Source organism: Cololabis saira, chromosome 16, assembly GCF_033807715.1.
Source record: "Cololabis saira isolate AMF1-May2022 chromosome 16, fColSai1.1, whole genome shotgun sequence".
Classification (NCBI taxonomy): Eukaryota; Metazoa; Chordata; class Actinopteri; order Beloniformes; family Belonidae; genus Cololabis; species Cololabis saira.
The window spans coordinates 33,444,380-33,461,853 of NC_084602.1; the positions used below are offsets into that span (position 1 = coordinate 33,444,380).

Genomic DNA, 17,474 nt, shown 5'->3' on the forward strand with positions numbered 1-17,474 from the left:
TTTTTCTTTTGTTTGCTTTGATTTGTTTTGTTTTTGACTATATATATATATTTATACCACGGTCAGTGTGAATACTGGATTCTGATTGGCTGGCAGGTTTACATTAAAAGTGATAATCTACACCTAGAAAACAAGTTCGGTCAAATTGCCTGATATCTTTAATATCGTTGCGCTGGATCGACTGCCAGGTGGTAACCATGGCAACGGAGATTCAGAGAAGAAGAGCCGGCTACCGCAGGACGGCGACATGAGTGATTTTGTAATTTATTTATTTGGTGAATTTAACAATTTTGATGACTGGGATGCAGAAGAGGAGAGAAAAGAAAATAGCTGAGCGGACTAGAATATCTCCCGTTGCTAAGTCGTATCTCAGGTCCGTCCTAGTTACTGGAGAATCAACACTGTGTCCATTGCATCAGGACTTTATGGGACGGTAGTGATTGTTCCAGGTATTAGTCAAACCCTCAGGTGTTACCAAGGAAACTGAGTTATGGCTTGTTAAAAACTATCTGGTTCCAACGGCTGCAGACGAGAGATGAAATAGTCCGCTCAGCCGCTCAGCTGTGGCTTGTTATAAAACTAATGATTTCAACTGAAAACACATTAAAGCATGAATAACTGATTTAATATTTATGTTTTTTGGTAAGTGACCGTGGTATAAGCAGGATAATGCCCTTCGAGGTGGACTTTGCAGAGGCAAACTGTCCTCTGCTTCGCGTCGGATGGTTCACGTCATCCATATATTTATGTTAATGTACACCTCGTCGGGCATTATCACTTACATAATTGAGTATTATATCACTATATTGAACAGTTATTAAAGTAGGGGTGTTTGGTTATGTGTGTTTTATAAGTAAGCTTATTGAAACTCTTGTTATATGTAAGAATGTATGTAGGATTCAGGGGTAGGACTCGATAAGTGTTTACTTCAATCCTACTCCATTTCGAACATGTTGGTGGATCCGTGAGGTCTGCCCAAGTGCCATCTTGCCTTCTGTCTACAAACATATATATACAGTATATATATATATATATATATATATATATATATATATATATATATATATATATATATATATATATATATATATTTTTTTTTTTAATTATATATATTATTATATTATTAGTATTTTATTTTTCTACTTTTTTGTATTCTTTTTTTAACATGCATGTTCGAAATAAAATCTTCAAATCCAAATCAAATTGTAAAAGTACAGTTTTCTCTCCTGGGTCTTGTTTATCTTCATTGTTGTTCCATGAAATGCCGAATAACATTTGGAGCTGGTAAAAGGTCTGGACTTGCAGGCAGGCCAAGTCAACAGCAGGACTTCCTGTTATGAAGCCTTGCTGTTGTAATGGAGGCAGTTGAGCATGCTCTTTGTGGAAGCCTTCCTTGAATGGGACATTACCTGGATGAAAGCGTTGCGTGGCACTTTCTTTAAGCACAAATGCCCCCCACCCCCTCTCGACACACACACACACACACACACACACACACACACACACACACACACACACACACACACACACACACACACACACACACACACACACACACACACACACACACACACACACACACACGCACAATCAATGGGAGATGCAGGCTGTTGAACTGAGGGCTGATAACAAGCCGGAGAGTGCCTCTCCTCTTCACTGTGCCTGACTCAATCCACCGACTTTTTCCCCTTCAGTCCACCCAGAGACGGTGGCGGTGCTTATGGATCAGGCTCGCAGCTCCTTCTTGGCGTGACGGATCTTTAACTTGCGTTTGTGGATGACAGAGAGCTGCGTTCCCAGACAATGATTTCCACTAGTGTTCCTGAGTTCAGGCAGTGATTTCCATTACAGAACCAGCTCTGCTTTTAATACGATGCTGTCCGCAGGCCCAAAGACCATGGGCGTTTAATATTGATTTTCAGCTTGGCATCATGCACTAAAGGCCCTAAAAGTGTCATAGACGGCGACACATTTAAGATTTTCACAATTTTGCACCGAGGAACATTATTCTGAAACATTTTCACAATCTGCAGACAAACTATTTCATAGATTGGTGATCTTTACTCTCTAAGATGTTCCTTTTCTGCCCAGCCATGCCACTGACCTGCTGCTGATAATGAATCTCATTAGCTGAACGACTTCCCCCAGTGGTCCAACCCCCCCCATGTCCCCACCTTTATATTGCTGCTATCAAATTCAAACTGAGATCATATTTTTCATGAAATGCTCAAATGTATCACCTCACATTCAATATGATTGTGAATAAAACATGTTTATGAGATGTGCATCTTTTATTTCACTGTGGTTGTTTATTAATGATTATCCCCAATTACCCCGCCTCAGTGCTCACAGTCTTCCCAAGCAGGCTGAGGAGCAGCGACTGCGGGAACAAAGAAGCTCCGTTATTAGTTCCCACCCTGATTAACATTAACAGCTAGAAAGTTTCGAGTGTTAATATTCTGCACTGTTCTTACGTATTTCTATATTTCTATAACTGATAAAGAGACTTGCCACTGGGTAAGGACCCCCCTCCCCTGCCCCCATCAGGCTCCCCCCTCCTCATGACATTTCATAAAGCATTTTTCACCGTTGCATCTCTACTGACATATTGGCATTTGACATACCGCTTTTTGAACGTCGCATGGGTCTGCTTTAGTGCCGTTGTTACATCAAAACCTGTGGTTCATATTATTGTATGTGCCTGTGGTGCCGTGTTCTGTGCAGGTGGATGACAAAATCAGTTCCATGCATTCAGAATAACTGAATAAGTTATAGTTTGTGCAGGACTAGTCAAGTCTGTCAGATAAATGCCCCACGCTGATGGAGCAACACTGATGGACCATCTGCAGTCGTCTACGACTCCCGACGACTCCCCACGACTCCCCACGACTCTCCGCGACTCCCCGCGACTCCCCGCGACTCCCCGCGACTCCCCGCGACTCCCCACGACTCTGCCACTCCCCACGACTCTGCCACTCCCCACGACTCCCCACAACTCCCCACGACTCTCTGCCACTCCCCACGACTCCCCACGACTCCCCACAACTCCCCACAACTCCCCACGACTCCCCACGACTCCATATGACTCCCCACGACTCTCTATGATTCCCCACGACTCCCCACGACTCCATATGACTCCCCACGACTCTCTATGATTCCCCACGACTCCCCACGACTCCATATGACTCCCCACGACTCTCTATGATTCCCCACGACTCCCCACGACTCCCCACGACTCCCCACGACTCCCTACGACTCCCCACGACTCTCTGCCACTCCCCACGACTCCGTACGACACTCCACGACTCCCTACAACTCCCCACGACTCCCCACGACTCTCTGCCACTCCCCACGACTCCCTACGACTCCGTACGACACCCCACGACTCCCTACGACTGCCCACGACTCCCCACGACTCCCTACGACTCCGTACGACTCCCCACAACTCCCCACGACTCCCCACGACTCTATGATTCCCCACGACTCCCACGACTCCCCACGACTCCATATGACTCCCCACGACTCTCTATGATTCCCCACGACTCCCCACGACTCCATATGACTCCCCACGACTCTCTATGATTCCCCACGACTCCCCACGACTCCCCACGACTCCCCACGACTCCCTACGACTCCCCGCGACTCTCTGCCACTCCCCACGACTCCGTACGACACTCCACGACTCCCTACAACTCCCCACGACTCCCCACGACTCTCTGCCACTCCCCACGACTCCCTACGACTCCCTACGACTCCGTACGACACCCCACGACTCCCTACGACTGCCCACGACTCCCTACGACTCCCTACGACTCCGTACGACTCCCTACGACACCCTACGACACCCTACGACACCCTACGACTCCCTACGACTCCCTACGACTCCCCACTACTCCCCACTACTCCCTATGACTCTGTACGACTCCGTACGACACCCTACGACTCCCTACGACTGCCCACGACTCCCCACTACTCCCCACTACTCCCTATGACTCCGTACGACACCCTACAACTCCCTACGACTCCTCAGGACCCCCTACAACCCAGTCATGCCCAAACATGCATTTGTTGACATCCACAGCGTTGCATACTCACTCTCATGATGATGTTTATGTTCTCTTGCCGTCTCCAGCAGATTCTCTTCACACTTGTCGAAGCCAAAAGGCAATATTCAGCTTTTGTGAGGATTTTGTTTTCTTTCTCATACTGCACTACTTTTATTTTCATCCCACTGTATATACTGTTTTTATTTTGTAATTATATATTTTTAACTTTTTTATCCTTCTTTCGCTGCATGTGTGTGTTGTGTGCACTGCTGCTGCTCAAAGCAAATTTCCCCACTGAGGGATGAATAAAGGACAATCTAATCTAATCTAAAAGAAATATTTAATACATTTCCTGTTTTCATTTGAGAGACGGAAATATAATTAAAATGGCATAAAGTGAAAATTGAAAACTATTCATTTGTGGAAACAAGCGTTCAAAATGTTTATACTGAAATTAATCTGCGATGCAAAAAAAAAATCAGAGGCCAACACTGGCGGGTCCAAATCTGCACACAGGCTACGACTGCGCCGCTTTTGTTGTTGCGTCTTCATGTATCAGAGGGAGGAAGTACTAAAATAAGACTTTACAAGAGCCTTGTTAGTCTTTCACTTCCACACAGACGAGCAGCCTGGTATCTTTTCTGTTTTATACAAATAAGGATTTAAAATATCAAACATAAATTCTAATTCAGCAAAACCAAACCAAGGATTTCAGCCGTGCTTCTACATGAGATTTAATCTCTGACAAAAAGCTTAAGTACAAAAAAAGAAATAGATCAAAGTAGACTCAGTTTGTAATTTTTCTCTGTTTATCCGTCCAGCTATTGGAATCTGTCGGTGTGTTTTCCCAGAATTCAGCAGAAAAAGGTTCATTTAAGGGCCTTCAGACGAGCACGCCTCTCATCTAGTCAGGTTCATGGTTGCGTGCTTCACACTCGGCGCCAGCCGCCAGCTGCCGCCGCTGTGCAGGAAGCAGTTGTGTGTGTGATCGCTTGTGATGAGGTAGCTGGCGCGTTTTCGTAGGCATGGGTGCGTTTTATGCAGGCAGTGAGAGAGGACTTCACTCAGGCATCGGTAATGAAAAAGCCTGTTCTTCCAGTTGCTCATTTTCAGACGGGAGGATATTTGATGGAGTTCCAGATGTTGAAGCCAAAACTGTGCGGCTTATAGATGATAGTGGTTCTGTGTTTGCTTCTCCAATATTAAAAGGAAGTCTACTCTGAACCACGATAGCAGACATCCCAGGACTGTGAAGACAACATTAGCAGTTTTCTCTCCTATGCTCCTATTTATTTAAATTTTCCATCCACACACCATTAAAACTCCTGTTTGGATTGATGTTACTTCTATTCCATCCAACCATCCATTTTCCACTGCTTATCCGTTACCGGGTCACAGGGGCAGCAGTCTCAGCAGGGATGCCCAGACTTCCTTCACCCCAGACACTTCCTCCAGCTCTTCCTCCAGCTCTTCCGAGGGGAGTCCGAGGCGTTCCCAGGCCAGACGAGAGACATAGTCTCTCCAGCGTGTCCTGGGTCTTCCCCGGGGTCTCCTCCCGGAGGGACATGCCTGGAACACCTCCCTAGGGAGGAGGGACATGCCTGGAACACCTCCCTAGGGAGGAGGGACATGCCTGGAACACCTCCCTAGGGAGGAGGGACATGCCTGGAACACCTCCCTAGGGAGGAGGGACATGCCTGGAACACCTCCCTAGGGAGGATCCAGGAGGATCCGGTACAGATGCCCAAGCCACCTCAGCTGACTCCTCTCAACGTGAAGGAGCAGCGGCTCGACTCCGAGCTCCTCCCGGGTGACCGAACTCCTCACCCTATCTCTAAGGGAGCGTCCAGCCACCCTGCGGAGGAAACTCATCTCGGCCGCTTGTATCCGCGATCTTGTCCTTTCGGTCACTACCCAAAGTTCATGACCATAGGTGAGGGTAGGGGCGTAGATTGACCGGTAAATCGAGAGCTTTGCCTTTCAGCTCAGCTCCTTCTTCACCACGACGGTCTGGTACACTGACCGCATAACTGTAGACGCTGCACTGATTCATCCGTCAATCTCACGCTCCATCGTTCCCTCACTCGTGAACAAGAACCCAAGATACTTGAACTCCTCCACCTGTGGAGTTCTCAGCTGGAGAACCATGGCCTCGGTTTTGGAGGTGCTGATTCTCATCCCTGCCGTGTTGCACTCGTCCTCAAACCGCCCCAGCACATGCTGAAGGTCCCGGTCTGATGAAGCCAACAGGACAACATCATCCGCAAAAAGCAGAGATGAAATCCTGTGATTCCCAAACCTGATCCCTTCCAGTCCCTGACTACGCCTAGAAATCCTGTCCATAAAAATTATGAACAGAACCGGTGACAACCGGTTACTTCTGTTCCCTCATTGTTAATCATGGTAGAGCTTCTTTTAAAGTGTATGACACTCTTACTCTCATTAAAAAGGGTCTAAATATTTTTGTAATACATCTTTGATAATTGTTTTCCACATGTCCACTTAAAGTCATTGGGGTCGCTGAGCTGCAAATGAATGCGTGCACTTACAGTTCAAACTAATTTGGGTGCACCATGGAGTTCCAACAGTAACTTCAGTGTGTTGGTACTTACTTATCATGACCCCAGACACGACCAGCAGCAGCGCTGCGATGAGGGCCGAAGTGCCCACAGACAGACCAAGCGCCAAGTGGGAGAGAGATGGCTGTGGAGACTGCGGGGACGGATCTGCAAGACGAGCGGGAACAACTGTGTTATACAGTCATTATCGTCCCCAGAGGAGTATTAGCATTCACTTCACCACGCACATTCCCAACTTAATTAATGATGTGAACGCAGTGACACAACAGAGCTTAGGCGCGGCCATGGCTGCGGCATGACAACTCCTTTCCTGGGAGAGATTAAATCTCATTTTTCTTGTCTAAACAGAGGAACAAATCTGCACGGCGAGCCGGAGCGCATGCAGACTGTGACCTTTTATGACCTAGCGTCAGATGATTACCTACCGCTTGTCATTACTGAGGGAAGATCTGACGTACAGTACGCAAGCAAAGGCTGCGGGTCATTCAGATATCACCGACATGTTAATTGTCATGTTATTTAATTTCAAAAGATAAAGTCTTACTCTGCCATACTGATTCACTTAAGATTTGAACTTCTTCATGTGGGTTTACGAAACATAGTTGAGGGAGTCTATATCCCTTAATCAAAGTTTAGCCCAATAAAAAGACTTAGAAATGATTTTTGGTCAAAGGTGACAGATAAAACCCTCTCATGTGATTGCAACACACGACTAAAACTACTACGGTTATGTTCATTTTCATTACCCAGTTAGCTTATCTTCTTATCTTACTTTTCTATTATTATGGATCATTCGGGCTCTTTTAAATATTTCTCCTAAAAAAAAAGATGCAATAAAGCATAAAGCCTATCAGGTGTAATTAGTAGGTAAATTCATCACTGGTTTTCTGAGTCTCTTCTGAGCTAAACTCGTTTTTCAAAAATAAGAAAAATATAGAAAAATAGATCAACAAAACAAATTTAAAATTTTTCAAGTAACAAAATAACATATTTGAACCATTTTTCAGAAAATAAAATAACTTTTGAACCATTTTTCAGACAATAAAATAATTGAAAAAATCTGAAAAATAGTTAAAATATGTTATTTTGTTACTTGAAAATTTTAAAATATGTTTTGTTGATGAGAAAATATGTTTCTTTATTTTTCTTATTTTTGTGAGGGGGGATATATATTGTTTTTCGGCACTATCTTGTTCTCTATAGCTGATATAACATGAATTACTCCTATGTGGGATCAATAAAGTTCTTATTTTTGCCATCTGAGAAAATGAAATATATTATATTTGGTGCCTAACTGTTTCCCAAGTATATTAGTGCGTGTGTGAATGAATAAATGAGACGTAAAACGTACATTTCTTTGTAGAAAGGCACTTTATGAAAATAAGTCCATTTACTTGTATTAGTTTACAGCGCAGTCTTGCCACATCCAATATGGCGGCGATGTTGACGCCATATTGGATGTGGCAGTTGGCTCAGCACTCGATGGAGCGTCTACGTATAGATGTTAGGGCTGTTCGATTTTGCCCAAAAATAAAATCTCGATTTTTTTCTCTCAAAATCCAATTTTCGATTACGATTATTTTGTGAATTAACAAAAGGCAAAGAAATTATTTCAAATATGCTGTTTTTTTATTGAACATTTGCCCCATTGGGCTTTAAGTGCAAACTCTGCTCTTATTAAACCAAAAATGAATGAATAAAGTGCAAAACTCTGTAAAATAAGTTGAAAAAAAGTTAAAAAATATCATAAAATATAAAGTTTTATCTCTGAAAAAAAAAAATCAGCAAATCAGTACTTGCAAACATACAGTAAGTTATATTTCCAATTAAATAAAACAAGACATTTTCTAATTAAATTAAACTGGGTCTTTGCATGCTAAATAATAATGCAACCCATGAAGGAGGTAGAGGTGTGTAATGTCAGTCATTACATTTGCTGTTCACATTTGCAAGTTTTTTGCAAGGAACACGAGCCGGTCTACGGCATCTGGCTTGAGGGATGCCCGGTGGCATGTTACAACGCCCCCTCCTACACTAAAGAGCCTCTCCCATGGGGCACTTGTCGCAGGTATTGAGAGGTATTTCCATCAATCATTAATATGGTATCAATCATTAATATGTGTGCAGACAAGGTAAAAAAAAAAAAAAAAAAAAAGTGAAAAATCGATTTTACGATTTTCACGTTTTAACATCGTTCTAATTACATAATCGCGATTACGATTTAAAATCGATTAATCGAACAGCCCTAATAGATGTCTATGCTGTGACCTGCCTGTGACGTCATTTCAACAGTTTTTCGACTCGTACCCATAAACTTGAATTCGTGTTCACAGTGAAGACTCATAGTCGTAGAAATTAGAGTTGTATTCACAAGACTTTGCACTCACAGCTTTTAGATTCATACTCACATAAAAACAATCCTAACCCTAATAATTTATCAGACTCATGTGTGTGACAGCAGAATTTTAGGTACAACTTTTATATTTATATACAAATGTTTATCATTACGAATACGAATAGTTATAACATGGACACATCTTTTTGGAAGTGATCTTACTCCATAGTTGTTGAACATTAATCAGAGATCAGACCTGTGACGTTGATGCAGGAAACTCCATCTTCATCCAAGACCAGGTCTCCCTCGCAGTAGCAGATGAGGTCGTCGTTGAGCCCGTGGCATTCGCCGCTCTCGCAGTGGCTGCAGTTCTGGACCGGACTGATGATCACCTCGCCGTCTCCCTCCATGGCTGCAGGTACAGCGACACATTCAGACGCAGGGACGAGAGCAGATTACAGATCTGGTCTGATCCAATAAAAAAAGTTTAAAACACTCCAAAGTCATTTCCAGAAAATGACCTTAATTAAAGACCCCAGGTTTCCCAGATCTTATCCTCCCAAAGCGTCATCACTTAGCACACATGCACACACACACGCATCACATATTCGATAACAGCTTAATGAAAAACAAACATGCTTCCAGGACTTCATATCATTGACATTTCATTGAAAGCGCAAACGTAACTCAGCCAGTGTGCCAGACTTGTGTTGTGAACAATGTTATTAAATTGGGTCAACTTAAATTGGGGATGAGTCACAAACAACAAAAATCCATTATTTAAACGATGACACTTGGAAAGAAACACTCAGAAACAGAAGAAGCACTTATTGTTTTCCTTTCGTAAGGTTTGGGCCAGTTTAGGCCTGGTTCTGGTCGGAGCTTATGCTTTCCACCGGAGTCGGAGCAAAGGTGGGCGACTGAACCCACGTGAGGATTTGATGCAGGATTCCTGGCTGGGGGTGAAACCAGCGGGACGGGAGATTCAGAGCTGCAATGCAGATGCTTGACTGGTGAAACCTGAAGCCCCCTCACATGTGCACTGCAGTATTTTTCTTTACTTTGACAGAGATGACTTCCTTTTTGTTCATTATTGTCCCTGGAAGTGAGTCCCTTATACTTGACCTGCAGGTGAACTGCTGAGTCTCGACCCGACGGACCGACTCTCAGAGGTGTCAAAAGTATTCACATTCATTACTCAGGTAGAAATATAGATACTAGAGTTTAAAAATACTCCCGTAGAAGTTGAAGTATCAACTCAAGTTTTTTACTCAAGTAAAAGTATAAAAGTACTGGTTTCGAATCTACTTAAAGTATAAAAGTAAAAGTAATGTAAGGGGGAAAAAAGCCATTAAGTACAAAAGCCATTGAAAATGAATGCATCTTCGTATAATGCAAATATATTAAAGCGGCACTACTTTTCCACCTTAATATCATATTTCCAGAGTCATTGTGATGGTACATCAACTTCCAACAGGTTTAATGAACCTCTGTCATGGTCTGAGGGGTCTGTATCGCCTTCACTGGCACTATGTAACTTTGAGGAGCATGGTAGGAACCCCGCCACACTAAAAAACTACACATTTTTACAGCTTTACGGCATACGTAACTTCCCCCTCCTTCCCGATTCGCAGTCGAGACGAAAATGGGCGGGGCTTGGAGCGCAGCTCCACAGGAGCTGGTAACCCATGCTGTGTTGTCGCTGCAGCAGCTCCACACAACAGACGTGGGGAAAAGATCCTAATGGTTTAACTTTTCACCGGTTTCCTGCTCGGAGCCAGAACCACGGAGGCCAAGTATCCGAGATAACAAATTAAAAGAGTAAAAGAGTCGTCGGCTCGCTTGGATCGCGGCTGTAACGAGTCCGACCAAACATAACGTTCCTCAGTAAACAAACTAACACGCACACAGACGGGCGTCGGATCAAAACAAGGGTTTATTAAACCACAAACAAACACTCACAGACCGGGGTCGGATCATTCAAACAGGTTTTATTCCCTACTTCTCCAGCTAAACGCAGTTGTTGGCCAGCTCTCTGCGGTGCGATTAATTTTGTTGAGGAAAAAATATTAACTTTTTGATTTGTAGCTGCAGAGGAAAAAAATAATCTCACGAGGAAAAAAAAATATTGCTCACGCCTCGGAGCCTCTTCAGCATAATATGGCAAAGAAAAGAAAAGTAAGAGTAATACAAAACATGTACTGTATGTTGTACTATTATACTAATTTATTGAAACACATGGCGAGTCAAACATTTACCAAAGCAGCTGCCAAACACTCCTAAATAAGGTAGCCGGAGACGTGGGTTCTGCAGAACTGCGGCAGTAAATCCTTCTAAAGAGTGGCGCTCTGACGAGGAGCTCCATTCTTCAGTAGGGATTTCATATGGATCCAGATCGTTAATAATCATTACTTTCTCCATATACCACTCCCTGGCTTCTTTGTTTAAGGTATCCCGGTAAATTCCAGTTCCTTTCCAGCAATTTAACATAATTTTTTTTGCGTTCCGTCTGTTCACTTGGTGAAACAGAAAAGCGTCCCGTCTTCTCTCAAAACAAATGCACGCGACGGGACAGGAGTTTTCCGGCAGTACGCGCTGGTGCTCATGGGAAATGTAGTTCTTTCTGGTAAAACACTACCGATTTTGTCCAAAAGATGCCGCCAAACTCAGAAAAGCTGAAAGTTACGTTGTGCTGCTTTAAAGAACCATATATGTGTACTATTGAGCATTAAGATTAAGTGTTTCAGAGAGCAGAAGATATGATGACTAGTTGACTATATACTTCAGAGGCATGTTATCATTTATCCTAACCTTTATTGGAATGTACATCCAAGTTTAGTTGCAGGAATCTGAGGGAACGGATGTAAGAACAAAACTGGACAAGAACATCTGAAACAACCACAACCAAATTCACTCTATCCGGACGGTGCAATTTAACTGGATCGTTTCTTTTTAAAGGCTGAAATGAAAAAGAGTAACGAGGCTGTTTTTAAAATGTAAGGAGTAAAAAGTACAGATAATTGCGTTAAAATGTAAGGAGTAAAAGTAAAAAGTCGTCTGAAAAATAATTACTCCAGTGAAGTTTTCTACACAAAGTAAGTTAACGAAGTATTTGTACTTCGTTACTTGACACCTCTGCCGACTCTCCCGTGTTGTGCTGTGTTAACTGGTGCCACACAAACAATCCAAACGAACTGAATCCTTTTATTGGATTATTTAGGATTGTTCAATTTTGCATCAAGAACGCTGGAAAAGCGGTGGCATCAGAATGGCAGTGCCACATTTGGTCGTGTTCCTGGTTAACAAAACAGGATAAAATGAGCTTCACATTTATGGAAATGTTTCCGGACCACAAGAAAATCAGACAGAGATGCTTCTAAAGGAAAAAAAGAGGCTAAAAAAGAAAGGGGTCCACTCAAGAGTCATTTCCTTTTCTCCGTGAAAGCATCAGGACTCACGGCGCTGAGACGCGAGCGTGAGTGACAGTCTGACAGGTTCTTTCACTTCCTATTCTCCAGGGCAAACATATTCTAAACAAGACACAAATCTTCTGAATGTTCTTTTCCCCTTTCCTTGACAAATCAGGAGATAATTAACTTTTCTTTGAGGCCCGTCTGTGTCACAGCAGCAGATGCTGCTGATTTTCACGCCACTTAAACACTTAGGAGGCTGGAAGTTTTGTGCTGCTGGAGCTTCTCACGCCTGGACGTGCTAGCGGAGCGTCTCTTAGCTTCAGCCATTAAGGTGGGGAGGATATTTATTAACAGAGCTCCACTGTTAACATCACATTCTGCAAGTTCTGATTAAACGTCCTTTACTGCCCGGTTTGTGATGATTTTGCTGCATGTGACCTGACCCGTCTTACCCTGCTTGGTGGTGTCTGAGACTAGGGGTGGGCAAAAATATCGATATGGCAATATATCACGATACTTTTCCAGCCGATTCAATATCGATATTCAAAATTTGAATATCGATTTTTTTTTTTTTTTTTTTTTTTTTTTTAATTTTAAAATTTTTTTTTTTTTTTTTTTTTATCCCCGATTTCTTCCCATTATATCACCCAGTGCTCCTACCTAAGTGACAGTCCTGGGCATTGCCACTCTCTACACTGAGCTCAGGTTTTATTTCACGTTTTATTTCATTTTATAATTTATTTTTTATATAACACAATTGCCTGTCCTTAAAAAATGAAAAATAATGGACAGAGGTTTATTTATTTATGGATTTATATCTATACTGACTGATCACTGTGCCTATCCTTGGTTTTAGTACCCATCTTTCTTGTGTTTATTATCATTTGCCACATAATTAAAGCAACCTCATACTAAATTTAATGTTAATTTCATATGATGTAAATAATATGAAAAACATATACAATATGTTGTAACTTTAGCTTGTATAGTTATAATGAAACATTGTTTTGACTCAGTTTGTCCCATGAATTGTCACTATAATCTGATGAACGTGCAACTCGGATTTTAAGATCCATCACTATCATCTGATGTACATATATACAACTTGGATTTTAAGATGTGTAATGCATTTTTTAATTTTTCGGTGAACTATGTAGAATATAATAATCGGGATATCGCATAATCGGGATATCGCAATGTGTATCGTATCGTGGCTCAAGTATCGTGATGCGTATCGTGAGGTCCTTCCCAATACCCACCCCTATCTGAGACGCAGCTTAAGTTGAACAAAATCTACAAACTTTCTGACCTCCATGGGGAAAAAAAATGTTTTAAACAGATTTGATAAAATAATTTGTTCAATTCAGATATAAAGAAAGCACTTCTGTTAATTGTAAACAGCACGCAGGGACAAAGCAGCCTAACACACATTAGTTATGGGCTGTCAAGTGAAAGCATGTGCTATTTAGTAAGCAAAGCCAATAAAGTCATCTGCAGAATCTATTTTCTCTCATGATTCTCTTATCTCTGGTAAGTACAAATACATAAATCTAATGCAGAAACACTGGAAAGGCTTCCAGGGAGGAATACAAATGGCCAGATCCAGCCGCTGATGCATGCTAATGAAAGTGCGTGGTGCTCCGTCGTGGATGTTTAGACACAGCCCTGTTGAGTGCTCTTTCATGTTACTTTGCTGTAAGAAGGAAGACTGCAGCGACGTCCTCTGTGCTGAATTTTACAAATATTTTAGGGACAGGGCCCGTCTGCACATCTGACTAAATGTGATAAGATAATTATATGGTCCCCGGAGCTGCGGCCCTCTTGAGGAGAGGATCACAGGGGGTGCAAATGGCTTTGACTGCGACGTTGTCAAAAGCATCACACTGAATAGAATAACATCACGTTTACTGTATTACTAGAAGTCAAAAGTTTGGAGAGGTTAAAGATTTGGGTGTACTGAATCACACAGGAGGAAAAGGGACTGCATCTCCACAATTATGACTGATGTTGTACTGTTTTTATTTTAATTTTTGTTGCAGCGGAAACATAAGAAAATAATTCTCGAATGAACGAATCTACAAATCTGTACAAGGAGCTGATTGATGTCTTTTTGATTAAACTGGCGTGCCTTTCAGACAGACTCAGCAGTGACACTGACAGCCAGACGCGAGCTCCCGACATCGCTGGGTCCAACCACAGCCCAGTACGTGCTCTGGAGATATCGAGAACTCTTGTTTATGTCTTTACATGATGATTTACCTGGCAAATAACGTGATTTGTAAGGAAATGACCTACAGTATCCAGAGTGTTGGACCTTTACATTTCTGTCAGCGAGGATGTGGAACACCTCGGCTACAAAGACGAACACGTCCTCTTTTCAAGGTGATCCGTGTCAGGAAATTTGAGGAAGAGTGGGTCCAAAATGTTTTGGACCATCAAGGGAAAGATTTTGAAACTAGTGAAACAAACTTTAATGGGTTATTTACGGTGGCCGAGACCCGCCATTGCTGAAAATAAAAGTAACGCTGCAAACAGAAACAAATGCCGCTGCAAATAAAATAAACGCTGCAAACAAATAGAAACGCTGCTGCAAATAAAAAAAACGCTGTAAATATAACGAAACCCCGCTTAAAATAAAATAAAAAATGACGCAAATAAAAAAGCCACAACGGAAGTGAATTACCCGGGGCTGTTTTTGCCGATGCACCGGTGTTTTTATGTGAGAGGTGTTGTTGTTTTTGTTGTTTTTATCATTTTTTTTTTCTCTTTTTTTTTATCTTTAATAATAATGCCAAGAATAATCTGTGTGTGGGTAACAATAGTTATTTGTAAGAATGTGAAGTTGCAGCTGTGTGTGGTGGTCAGGGACTTCTCCTCTCACGTAAAAAACACTGGTGCATCAGCAAAAATAGTCCCCGGTAATTCACTTCCGTTGTGGCTTTTTTATTTGCGTCGTTTTATTTTCAGCGGCGTTTCTTTTTATTTGCAGCGTTTCTTTAATTTGCAGCGGCGTTTGTTTCTGTTTGCAGCGTTACTTTTATTTTCAGCAATGGCGGGTCTCGGCCACCGTAGTTATTTCCCCACGGACTCCATACTGAAACATAAAAACCAACAAAAGATAGCAACTATATCTTTACCTAAAATACACTTGTAAATGGTCTTTACAAGCACATACAATGTATTTTGAAAATGTTTCATTGATTTAGAGATATATTGTTTTTCCCAGGTAAAGAATACTCATTTGCCGTCTCACACGTCACACCGCTCATGTTCAGCTCTGCAACGCGGCACACCGTTACGAGTGTGCCGAACACATCAGGTCCTGGCAGAGCCATGGATCACTTTCCTGCACGCGTCATCCAAGGCTAATCTACCACGTCCTGCAGCGAAGGCTGGACAATGTGAGATGTGGCTGTCATCGGTTTAACAGGGCTCCTGCCACGTGATTGATGAGTTCTGAGCTCAGAAAGTTTAACTGCTCGCTTAAGACTTCGGCACAGATATGTCGCCAAAGGACGAGGCTTGTCACAAAGGATCATGACTGACATTTCCTCCGTGGTCAGACGGTCGTTTCATAAAGACAAGGACACGGTGACTCATTGTTTAAGGAAGAAGTGATGGGAATGATTTGGAGAGGAGTGTTTCGCTGTGCATGTGTCTGTGCATCTCTCATGTAGATAGATGTAAGACGCAACCAGTTCATGAAACAGTTTCTCCATGGTTACAGCTAAGTGGAAAAACCTCCTGAATCATCTTTTTCACAGCGTTGCTAGGAAGAGCAGCTCTGTTTCCTCTTTCCTCCAGGTAACTGAAGGGAGAGTCAAATAGGCCTGTGTTGAAAAAATTGATTTCCCAATTCTAAATCGATTCTCATATTAATTCCTTCAAAATCGATTCATATGCCTAAAGATCGATTTTCTTTTTCTTTTTCTTTTATTTATTTATGTATTTTTTTTTCATCATTACATTACAACTTTTGGTTATTTCTTTGTTTATCCCCAAAAAAGGAATGTTTTGTTGGACACGAGAATAACTGGTGCCATGTTTTTGCCTTTAAATATGTTTAAAGGTATGAAAACATTAACGTGTTAGGTTATAATTGCATAAATTGTCTATATTTCATTACTTTATATACTGTCTTGGGGTTACATTTGTAAAAAATGCTAAAAACCAAAGGCTCAAAAATTAAAAACCAAAATAGACCGAAAATGGAACAAATAAAAACGGAATGTGGGAAAAAATAAAACCGATTTCATCCGTCACTGTTTCCTCCCTGGATCTGTTTGGTAATTCTGACCCACATGATGTTTCTGAAAGCAGTTCTATCAGCATTCTGGGAGCTGATTGGTCCTTACAGCATCATTAGCATCATATAATTCATGCAACAGTTCAAAAAACTGTTTTAATAACACTAACCCAAATCAATATCGGAATCAAATCGAATCAAATCTTGATAATCGATTCTGAATCTTAAGAATCGGAATCGAATCGATTCTTGACATTTGAATCGATCCCCAGCCCTAGAATCAAAGCTGTGGGTTGAACATATTTCATAGTAATGACAATATGACTCTCCAGCTACATTACACAGTGTTTGAAGTCCGTAGTAATTACTGAACATAAACATTGATTGATTTTTAGTGTTTTTCAGTTATTTGAGAGGAGAATCTTAAAGTCACACAAAGCTGCAAATGATGAATGTGTTCTGGGAGTTGACAGCGATGAATGATTGTAGAAACAGCTACAATCATCATCAGAGTAATATGTTATATAAATATCAGTTAAACACTCACATGCATTTTAATCACATCCACATTCCCATCGTAGTTTTTGGTATTCCCAGCTCGGGGCTTTCCCATAAATTTGCTAAATGCCATTTTTTGCGTTATGAATAATAAAGATTAAAGATTTTACAACAGGAAAAACGATGAATCATGGCTCTGTTTTCATCAAATCACAACCGTTTTAATCAAATCAGATACAAACTGATGAGATGTTTGGATAAGCCTGCTCTCGGCTGCTCATTCCACATCCATTTCTGCCGCTGCATTCTTCAGTTCACATCCATTTCCCCCACGTCAGTTTTTATCAAATGATTCTT

The 17,474-nt window shown here is 41.9% G+C and overlaps 1 protein-coding gene across 1 annotated transcript in view; it reads right to left on the reverse strand.

Annotated features, from left to right (window-relative positions):
- LOC133462183 (ALK tyrosine kinase receptor-like) overlaps nt 1-17,474 on the reverse strand; it is a 62,646-nt gene that overhangs the window by 40,621 nt on the left and 4,551 nt on the right. The window contains exons 2-3 of the mRNA XM_061743325.1: nt 9,217-9,372; nt 6,659-6,772 (exon numbers count right to left, since the gene is read on the reverse strand). Of these exons, the coding sequence (XP_061599309.1) occupies nt 6,659-6,772; nt 9,217-9,370 (268 nt within the window). The 5' untranslated portion in view covers nt 9,371-9,372. The remainder of the gene's footprint in view (nt 1-6,658; nt 6,773-9,216; nt 9,373-17,474) is intronic.